The sequence below is a fragment of the Phoenix dactylifera genome, chromosome 13, assembly GCF_009389715.1.
Source record: "Phoenix dactylifera cultivar Barhee BC4 chromosome 13, palm_55x_up_171113_PBpolish2nd_filt_p, whole genome shotgun sequence".
Classification (NCBI taxonomy): domain Eukaryota; kingdom Viridiplantae; phylum Streptophyta; class Magnoliopsida; order Arecales; family Arecaceae; genus Phoenix; species Phoenix dactylifera.
The window spans coordinates 5,995,907-6,006,915 of NC_052404.1; the positions used below are offsets into that span (position 1 = coordinate 5,995,907).

Below are 11,009 nucleotides of genomic sequence, written 5' to 3' on the forward strand. Positions count from 1 at the left end.
TTGCTTCATTATCTGTTAGTAAAAGCTGTTAGTCATGGCCATCAAGCATATTGTGTATGTCTGTATTAGCTCTTTTTTTCTCTATATGGAAAATCAATTTTGTTGCTTTAAACCAGAAAATAATTAGTGGAAACAAGTTGATGGAAAATGTACTGCAATCAATATAAACACGTCCTTACTTATTTTTAACTATTTTGTTTTGCATATTTTTAAAAAATACAAAACATTCATATGGCATATTTCTAAATCAATACTCATTTTTTGAGATGCCGTAAATTTTTGAACTTCTAAATTGTTAACAGCCAATGCTCTCATTTATATAGACACTTGGTTGTAAACCAGAGTTTCCGAAATATGGTTTTATTCTCTATTTTTCTAAGGAATTAAGTTGTGCGCTATCTATAAAATCTATTAATCATGAACCATCAAGCATAATATATGTTTCTAGTATCTCTATTGCATATCTCTTGATGGAAAATCAATTATTCACAGTTGCATGCTTCAAAACTGAAAATAAGGAGTGCAACAACTTGATGGAAAAATACTGAGAATGACTAGCTGAAACATCTTCTCTCACTATTTAAGTTCTAGTCAGTGAAGTTTTTTTGCCTTTGTGCTTGCACTGCTAGCAACAGATGAGAAATAAAATAAATCTATGCTTAGTACTGCCAAAAACTAGTTGCTGCCATCGATGAGCTACCAGCTCCTGGTGGACCTACGTTTAAAGAAAACAAGTGTGAATTCAACGTCAAGACCAGGGAAGAGACTGAAGAGAAATGGAGGCAATTTACCCTTGTAGTTGGAGGCTGAAGTACTTTGTATGTGTAAGGCAATCATTGTTGATATTCTAATTTAAAGAAATTATTGACTAAAATATTAGTAGCCACATGGAATCCTGAATCATATTTATGCGTACTCTGTTCTTTTTTGGGGTTTGTATGCATGCAAGAAGCATAATGTGATTACATGAATTAAGGAGTGCCAATCCCTGATCCAACCTGTCAGTCCAACAGGAACTAGGCACAAAATTAGTGGATTTCGATTGGATATAATCTCTTTCTGGTCATAAAATGGGGGAACAAGACTACATGTTTATTAAATGCCCTGGTTCAGGTTTAGAGGCTGACCCACTTGATCCAGCTTGACCTAGCTTGACCCGTTTAATAATCAGGTTGAGTAACACAATTATAAACAGAATCTGAAAGTGACCCATTGTTAGACTGTTTAACTACATAAGGATAAAATTATACATTAAAGAGTTTCTAAAATATCGTATAGATCAACATGTTAATTGGATGTAATTAATGGATTAACATTGATCTACAGATTAACTAGGTTTAATGGATTAATAATCAGCAAGAATTTTGTATAGAGCTTTTGATCATAGAAAGAATTGAACGACATTTATTTCACTCGTAGAAACAAGGATTGCAACTTCATTTAATAACATTAATAACAATAATACATTTAACTCCTACATAGTGGCCTATTAGTAGATGGAGTTGAAAGTCAACTGGATCTCAAAACTTTAGTTTGAGAAGGAAAGGCATTTTGTCCGAGAATGGTGGGTCAGAGTACTTTCCAGTGAGTATTTGTGATGAAACATGAAGATTTGCAGCGTCGGTGTAATGTATTCCATCCCAATTAACATAATCAGTTGTATCATTGCACCCTTTCGCTGTTACTGAGCTCCCATTAAAAATCTTTGTTTGTCCACAAGAGATTCGACTATCATAGTTCAACGGTGGTCCCCCATATCCACAGCATGCCGTTATGGGATGTTCAAACCCTGCAAAACACACATCAGCAGATCATTATATATATTTCTTTGTTTACCTTCATTCTGAGGAAAGCAGACATAAAAGTATGAAAGCTGCATGCGATGCAATGGAAAATTGATCCCAGAACAATCGAGACCTTCCGACTTAGTGGCATTGATGACTTCAGCAGAATGCAACTACAAATTGCCTGAAATAATCATGTAGATAACTGATATATTTTTGTACTTGGCCACATTTTTACAGGGAGAAGCCTAAATGTTTGTTGTGGTTGTGTCATATTTACCCAACAGGCCAAAACTCTGGAAATAATATTGGTGTCAATGCTTTAAATCTTAATACTTGCAGCCTCTTACACCACTAATATCCATTTGATAATTAATGGATTCCAACTCTATAATGATGCAAGATATTATGTTATGTCAGAATGTAGAATATTCTGTCCTATTATTTGAACAGAAGAATCATTAGTGATAAAATAAAATTGTTTTCATGTATTGCACAAATTTGCATGGAATAACTTTTTTTTTTTCATTGTTAAGAGTTAATTAGTCTGCTTTATCAGTAGGACGTAACCATCTCACTTGGTTCGGTAAGAGGTTAGATTTAAAGATCATGACTCATCCACTTATGATTGAAGAAGTACCTCATTTACTTCTGTTCCAATATTATGCCAAGCATGACAAAGTTAAATCAAGTTTACGCTTACAAATCAACATAGTCTCTGGCTTCTATGAAATCATCAATGAAGTAGTTACCTACCATACCGAGAAAAATTTGCAATGAGGTTGTATTTTATGGAGAAGATGTCAATATAAGTAATATTTGCATCTGCAAATTCACCCTGCAATTTTGTGCAAAGTGCATGAAGCTGCAGATTGAAAAGCTTAGCAGCACGGTTCTGAGAGTTCACACATCCAAGCTCGTCCAGCTTTGATGGATCTTTGCCAAAAATGCCTATGTTCTGAGGTAAGCACCCAAGTGGACCAGTATTATGAATCCAAAATCTTCTTGCACCTTGGTCATATAATTGCTGGAAGTATAATGAAAAGAAAAGAAAAGAAAAGTCAGAATACAACTCTATGTCGCAAGGACCCCACTACAGACGAACTAAATAAACCACGACAGAAACTAAGAGGACTGAACTAAATATATTTAAAAGAAGAGAAAATAGGTTACTAGAACAGTAGAACATCTTATTCAGAAAATTAAGCATATATAATACACAAAGAAGTCAAACATTTATGTATTATTTTTGATCCAATAAGTCACTAAAGGTTGCATTATGGGGGTTAATTGTACCCAATCAAAATTTTAGAATTTCTCCTATAAATCATTTTTCAGATTACTTCAAAAACGTTGAATCTAAAGCAGAAGATTTTCAAACCTTAAGTCCGGTTTGAAACTCCACAAGTATTGTTGGGATAGAAGCAATAACTTGGTCATCTGTTTTGGAATAGAATGCACCAGCAAGGTCATTTTGTCCCATATCAAACATGTAAAGTCCTTGACTGAAGAAATCAACCTGAGGAATATATCTCTTATATTTGTTCCCTGCAGGAAAGCAAAGAAATTGTGCATGTCATACTCCAAAATGAACTACAATAAATGTATGCGGATGAATAACTAAAGAGTGTCACTATTAAAAACATCAAGATGAACAAGTTGGTTCAATAATTAGTCTTATTATTTTATGTGTGCGTATGAGTATTATACCATCGGGCACCTGATGATAATTTGGAGCTTTCCAGTTCTAAGCATTCTTCCGGCTCAAGCTGAAAGGTCTCACTGTCTTTGATCAAATATTTTCAAATACAAAAGCCAGACTTTCATGTACACAGTTCAAAGCAAGGTTCGTCATCTCGATACTACACCCTATACCGGTGCTACACTAGCACTATATCGTTACGGTACATAATCTTTTTGGTGTACCGAGTGTGGGTATGCCTCCCATGTTGGGTACTGGTACCGAACTGGTATGATACTGTACGCTCCGTACCGCCTGGTTCGGGCCGGTATGATGAACAATGGTTCAAAGCATTGATATTTTACAACATATAAGCTGGAACAAAGATGAGCATTATAGTTACAGTTCTGGCCAGTCCACCAACCAGTGAAGAAGACAGGTGGGTGCCAGTGGTTTAGCTTCAAATAAACCAAGTAATCAATTGATGATCTGATTTTTCTGCGATTTTTGTCAGAGTTAAATTAGATTCGAAACAGAGAATCTCAGGTAGATATGTTCCAACTTCTAGAAAGGTTTTGAACTAACTAAATCTTTTTTATTCTCGGAGCACAACGATAATCTACATCTAGATCTGCTGCCAGATGACCTGGAAAATGGTAAACTGTTCATCTAACATGATCAAACTACAATACCACTTCCTGCCTAAAACAGTTTACATCAACCACAAAACTATATTAACAATTTCACCTTTCTACTTCAGTTCGACCCAAATCCCATATTAATTTCAAAATTCTAACACCCACACTTTCTACTGCATTGTGCTAACCTTCCATTGAACCCTAAATCTCTTTTCCCCAATCTATCTTGCATCAAAATTTAGCTAACAGAGCTTCATCTTTTAGGTTTCCCGCATCAAATAACTTGCAACAATTTTGCAGTTATCAGGACAGAATACATAAGAAAGTAGCCAGACAAATCAGCATCTCTAATGGCTACCAAAGGAGTTCAGATAGAAGCAGGTCAGTAAGGAGGAAATAGGGCTAGGATGTCTTTTTAGGTTATACGGCATGTACAATATGCACATGGAAATCAATTTTTCTGGTTATTTTATTTTGCATTGAATGACATAACAAGCAGTTTTGTCTGACTGAGCTTAGTAATAACTTATAGTGTTCTCAAAGGATAAATGGTATGACAAGTTTTTACCATATTGGTAGTAGCGTTGTATTATAGTTTTCTTATTGCAAATGTGCACACGCATCTTACTCAGTTATCCACAAAAGGGAATGTAATGAGCCTACGGTACCAAAATATAAGAATTTACAAAGCTATGCTAGATTTCAAGCTTGTTTTGCAAAAGCTTTTACTTAGGTAATGAATGATCAGTTTCTGAAAAAAGCTTGATAGGGGATTTGCAAAGTTCCTACAAATAGGGATTGAATATGACTCCTCCAGTTGCGTTCGATGTATTTGCGTATAAAAGAGGTTTTTTTATTTTTTAAGTAAACAACGGAAATATCCATCAACAAACAAAAAGGAAGATGAATTTAGGGAACAAAATATGAAAAAAAGAGAAGATCTTTTAGAAGGATAACAAAAGGAGGATTTCAGCATATTATGATCCATTGATTTTGTTCCAAAGTGTACATACTTTCATGTGAGGTACACAGTGAAGCCAATCTTCTTGTAAATATTATGATGAATTGTGTTAAGGCATCGCATCCAAAAGGAAAACCATGCACTTGACTAAAATTCCACAGGTCCACATCCTTTTCCGGACAAGATCTTTTGGCTTTAAAAAGGTGGCAACATATCACTATTGGCAAAAATCTTGTCAACAACACAGATTATGATGTGATTGATATAGAAGCTTGTCATCAACTTCTAAGAAACCATGGCAACCCCAAATAGACAGTTTTATGACTAGATAGTCACCTCCGCTATCATTCAAATCCTACATTATTGCCCTTAAATAAACAAACCTTTTTGCCTCAAGAAGCTTCTTATGAGACTCAGCTGCCCTGAGGTCGCATTGTCAAGCATCTATTTATGTTCTTTTAACATAGCCAACTTTGAGACATAGATATTTTGTTATGCTTGGTGTCCAGTTGTCTGTCATCCAAGGTTTCAAGTGCCGGCCCATGCCAGCAGACACATACAGTGTCAAGCCAATATTGGCAACTGGTACAGGTCAGTACAGCACCTATTATTTTTAAAATGTTAAAGTATTGTTTAATTTAAAAATTTATTAAGTCTTTTTTTTATTTTGGCATGGTGTGGCACATCTGCCAGCACAACATTTTCTGTGCCTACTAGCGACTGGCACACCAAGCGGCACCAGCACTTGAGTCCTTACTATCATCAAATGTATGTAGGTCATGGTAATCATCAAATAACAATGTTCTATACTAATCATTTTGATCAATATTAGTTTACATTGCTATCTTTGCCTTACTTTATTCAGTTTTTGTCAACTTTGTCAACCAACACATCCCACAGCCAGACAACAAGGCCTGCAACTTCATTTTGCAGTACCGCATTGCTGAAATCACCAATGCCTCAGATATTTTGATTGTTCATATCAAAGTTCAGGGTATTTCTTGTGACTAGATTTTGTTTTTTGCTATTCTCAGTCACTTTATTGGTGCCCATCTCTTCATCGTTATATTAATATATTTCAACTTCATGTATCTGTTCTCTGGAGTTATGTCAATCAAACTTCAGAATTGTCTCGGCACTAGTATTGTACCTTCACAGTTTTGACTCATTAGCTATTTTGGTGCATCACTTCCTTGATTCCCTTATTGCTGGAATCATACTTTTTTTGGCTTAATATGTTGGGTCAACATCATAATCCATTAATCCCCACGCATCATGCGCCATTCTTGCTTCAACTATTGCGCTACCTCCTACAAGCTCCGCCTTCCCACCTTGATGCATTTTTTGTTCGCTGCATAGTCCATCCCATCTTTCTTGCAACAAACTCTTGGTGTATGATCCACCAAGGAGAATGAGGCATCAAAGATACTATAGCTGCCCACTATATTGTAGATACTCACAAAACATATATGACTCCTATATTTTCTCATATGTATTTTGTTTGTAGTTTGTTTATAATAAACTATACTTAAATAGTATATGTAAGTGTAGGATCTATATTTTGCACAGCCTTAGCATGATATCTTGCTCTTCACACTGTATCCGCATTAAATATTAAAACCTGTTCCTTAAGTGTTACACATTACAAATTTTATATGGTATAATTAGTATGGATCACATGCAAATTGATGTTCATGAAACTTTTCTTTGCTACATACTTAGTAACTCATCTTATAGCTCTTTCAGTTGATCAAGGCCTCTACATAAATAATGCAATTTTAGACATGAAGTTAGATTGTATGCACTAGTGTTTATCCATATACTTATGGTAGCAACTTGAGCACCTGGTTATTGGAACTCCATGTACTTAAACTCTTCTTACATGTGTTGGTGATATATAGAACATTTTCTCCACCATCTAGTTGATCTGATTATTAACAGAATAAAGAATTCATTATCCATTTGTATCCTCTTTCCTAACAAAAGTGATCAATTTGAACAGCATAAGAAATAATAAAAGAAACAAATGAGCCCTGATGAAACAAATGTTGATCAAACAAAGTCTAATTTTATGAGAAGAATAATATCTTTATAATTAAGGTTCGTCATCTCGGTACTGGATCCCGTACCGGTACAATGCTAGTACAATATCAGTATGGCCGGTAGGGAGCCAGTTTGGCATACATGGACTCAGTACACCTCCCATACTGAATTTTGGTTTGGTACTAGTATGGTACGATATGCCTGATATCAGACGGTACACACCAGTACAGCAAACCATGCTTGCAATATTGATTCGGATAATGGAGCTCCTAATTATCAACTCTAACATAAGCTTCACAACTTTTGAGAAAAGGTAAGATAGAATTCATTAGTATTAGAAGTTCAATTTTTGTCATATAATAAGCCTAAAGTTCCCCACTCCACCTGAAAAAAAAAATTACCTGTAGCTAGCAACTCAAGAACTCGGTCTTTAAATCGAAAGAACTGAGCCACCTGAATGCCAAAAGAAAACGGGCTGACAGATGATGCTGTTGCTGGAAGTATTGTAGACCCAGCTGCAGCAAAGTTGCAACCTTTCTGGAAACTTGGTGCACCAACAGAATCCAGATATGCATTAAGGAATGGCATATCCATAGCATCCGCTGCAACAATATATATATATATATATATATATATATATATATATATATATATATATTATATATATATATATATATATGGGGATAAGATGCTGCGTCAGATATTACATCAAAAAAAAAGAAAACAAAAAAAAAAAGAAAAAAAAAGAAAGATGATGCATCAGATATACAGTATACTAAGAATAACACAAATAAAACTACATTTTAAGAAAAATAAAGGTTAGAAAATAATTGCAAAAATATCAGACATAAATATTGTGAATAGCTCCCTGGCACAACAAGGACAACAAAAACAACAACGACAACAACAACGACAATGATGACGACGACGATGACGACAACGATGAAGCATTTGGCACCGGTATTGATGGTTTATAGCATTGTGCATTCTTCTTGCAATACATTGTATGATCCTGTTTGGTGGCAGATCAGGCAGTATACAATATCTTGGGTTTATCTTGTTGACTATGATAATAAAACCTTTTTGGTATGTGTTGCTTGATTTATGGTAAATAGATGTTTTGCATATTAGCATTATTCCTTTACTCTGAGTTCTAGCAACTTAGTCAAGTTCTTTCATTAAAAGTGTCATTCTATCCTTTTTCTTCTTAAGAAAATCTTCTTGAGATTTGAATGAACACCAAGAAGTTCAGAGAGGTCATTAAGCCGGCTACAAATGGAGGTACAACCAGATACAAATGAAAATGAGCAAGAAATGAGATTAAATAGAACAGGCATTCTTGCATGGTATAAGATGAGTAGACTTAGATAAGGAAGCATCAGAGTTTTATTCCTTCTAGAAATGTAAGACAATCAATTATCTCTTGAACAGCCCTTACTTTTAGATTGGAAAACCCTTTCATTTCCTTGAAGCCAGATCCACCACCAAATCGCCACAGACACCAGAACCCATCCAGCTCTCAACTCTTTAAAAAACATGTGCTCTGATCCAAGTGATCCATGTAGTTTCACTAAACGTCATTCTTAATAAACTCAATAACCAAACTTAAATCTACTTATAGTCCATTGGGGCACCGGTAGCCTCGTCGCTCAAGCTGCAGTCAAGGTAAGATCCAGCAATCTCGACCATAACATGGGTTACTACTTATTATGACTGAGGGGATTTTGGTAAGCTCAGTTGTACAATGTAAGCATTCCTTCTTGCAAACGTAAAAAATTTTGGATTCTCATCACATAATTCAAAGACATTGTTGAATTAATTCAAGTGAACCAATCACCATTACCAAGCCAAAGCAGTCGCATCAGTAACCACCATTCCACCTAACAGACTAGCACAAAACAACCACCATGACATTGACCCCTAAACTGCTTGTTAAAAGGCCTCATAACAGTACTCAAATTACTAAACTTATCAATATTTGTGCATTAAAGACTTCACTTTACCTTCAATTTTCAGACAAAATATCCGAAACCTAGCACTCAAATATACATGGAGAAGAGATAATTCCAGAGGGAATTAAAGTGGAGAAGGGAGAGATTACTGAGGAAGTCGATGATGAGTCGGCCATCGCAGAACCTTCCGGCCGGCCGGCGGAAGTAGGACCCACCGTTAGGCGGCTCGAGGCTCTCGAGGCCGGCGGCGATGCGCGCGCCGGTGTCGGAATTGGAGTCGCCGAAGTTGAAAATTGCTGGGTAGTTGAAACTGATATCAGCAAAGGCAAGAGGGATAAGTAGGAAGATGGAGGCGAGGAATTTTGCCATTGGAGCCATAGTTCTTAGCTGAACCATGAGAGGAAGACTTGGATGGTTTTCACTTGAACTGGATCTATAAATATTTGGATTTGGAGGTAGTGGGACGTAAAAGATAAATTGAGGTTGGTAGGAGCCCAGCAACTGCCACGGTCTTAAAAATCTTGCACTCTACTCCACAGGTGAGGCCATGCCACGCTTGCAAGAAAATAGGTGGGGCGACTCGGTAGCGAGTCGTTCACGGGAATTTGTTCTCTCTATTGCACGGATTTGGAGGATGAAGTAAGATGTTAGGGGAAAAATTTAGCAACACCCGTTGCTACGGTTGTCAAGCAAGCAAGTCGTTTTTGAGCATGCCATGTTGGATGCTAAAGATGTGATCAGACTTGCAACTTATCTGAATACTTTGGCTTGGATGCAGCAAGGATGATTAAGATTGTTAGCAAAAAGGAAAACAAAATTAAATGATGATTATGGTTGTTGCCTCGTTATTCGGACAGAGATAGAAGCGTAGTTTAAACGACCTTGAGGTCGGCTGGAGACGGGTTGAGTAGGCTAGTTGAGGCGTTGGGCGCTGGACTCTTTCTCTGGATGCCCTGCAAGAAATCCACTTTTCGAAGAATTTCTGGTGGGGATCCTCTAATGCTTAAGCTAGAATAACGAAAAAACGGTATGGAAGAGAGAGATTTCAGCAGAGTGAGGGTTCTGTGAGAAAGATAGCGTATTGCATGTATATTGCGTACCTGAGGTTTCTCGGGTTGCTCTTCTTAATAAAAGAAGCCAGTCTGTTGTTATCTGGACTGATGTGGCGTGCAATGATGGTTAGGCAGTGGTCGGTGATACGGTCGTGGCATGGGCGCCAATCTACGTAGGCGGTAGAGTGCGCTAGTAGGGCGCAGAATGTGATGCCGTTGCGGCTGCAGACTGCCAAGGCTGTCGGTTGTTGGGGTTGTTCGCTTTTATCAATGCGTGTTGATTGTTCTCCGCGGCTGGTGACTTCTCGGTTGGAGCCGAAGTCGTTCGCTTCGGTTTACATCCGAGAACAGGAAGGTCGGTCAAGTTTGAGATCGAGGTGTCCAGTATTTCTTCCATTAAAGGTCATAATCGATTTTATTGTGATCAGGATTACATAAGACTAAGCAAATGGATTTGGTTGGATATGAATTTAGAGGGTGAGTTTTATCACGATAATTAATTGGTTTTCAATTCTGAACATCAGGGGGGGTTAGTGGATGACGGGGTTTTCTTTGAGTTCAGATAAAAGTCGAGAAACGTTCGATCATTCCTGTTACTGCGCCTGTAGCTCAGTGGATAGAGCGTCTGTTTCCTAAGCAGAAAGTCGTAGGTTCGACCCCTACCTGGCGCGGTTTTTCCTTTTTCAAGATTTTTAAACATAGTTTTTTCCTAATAAAATGTGAAAGTTTTAAAAATAAATTTTTATAGATGGACGAATAGAAGCTTTACTTGAAGTGGATCTAGAGCTTTTATTGCGCTGTAGTACCTTGATTTTGGAATGTTACGAAACACATTACTCAATATCCTGCAAACTTGACTCTAAAATATTTCACAATCTAATGTACTATAACAACATAT

General features: G+C 36.8%; 1 protein-coding gene and 1 non-coding gene across 2 annotated transcripts; one reads left to right on the forward strand and one right to left on the reverse strand.

Moving 5' to 3' along the window:
- Positions 1-1,384: 1,384 nt before the first annotated feature.
- LOC103723609 (GDSL esterase/lipase At1g54790) lies at positions 1,385-9,663 on the reverse strand. Its single transcript, XM_039132857.1, has 5 exons — positions 9,209-9,663; positions 7,509-7,709; positions 3,166-3,332; positions 2,541-2,811; positions 1,385-1,789 (listed from the first exon to the last, which is right to left on the reverse strand). The coding sequence occupies exons 1-5, from the start codon at positions 9,453-9,455 to the stop codon at positions 1,521-1,523; spliced, it is 1,155 nt and encodes a 384-aa protein (XP_038988785.1). The 5' UTR covers positions 9,456-9,663; the 3' UTR covers positions 1,385-1,520.
- A 1,046-nt stretch (positions 9,664-10,709) lies between these two features.
- On the forward strand, positions 10,710-10,782 carry TRNAR-CCU. Its single transcript has one exon. It is a non-coding gene; the product is annotated as a tRNA-Arg (tRNA).
- Positions 10,783-11,009: the final 227 nt, after the last annotated feature.

Excerpts from the sequence above, each read along its gene's own strand:
- LOC103723609 (XM_039132857.1), bottom strand. The coding sequence starts at position 9,455 with ATGGTTCAGCTAAGAACTATGGCTCCAATGGCAAAATTCCTCGCCTCC. Across the intron at positions 3,333-7,508 it reads TCTTGAGTTGCTAGCTACAG|GGAACAAATATAAGAGATAT; the intron begins GTAATTTTTTTT and ends GCTTTCCTGCAG. Across the intron at positions 2,812-3,165 it reads AGTTTCAAACCGGACTTAAG|CAATTATATGACCAAGGTGC; the intron begins GTTTGAAAATCT and ends TTATACTTCCAG.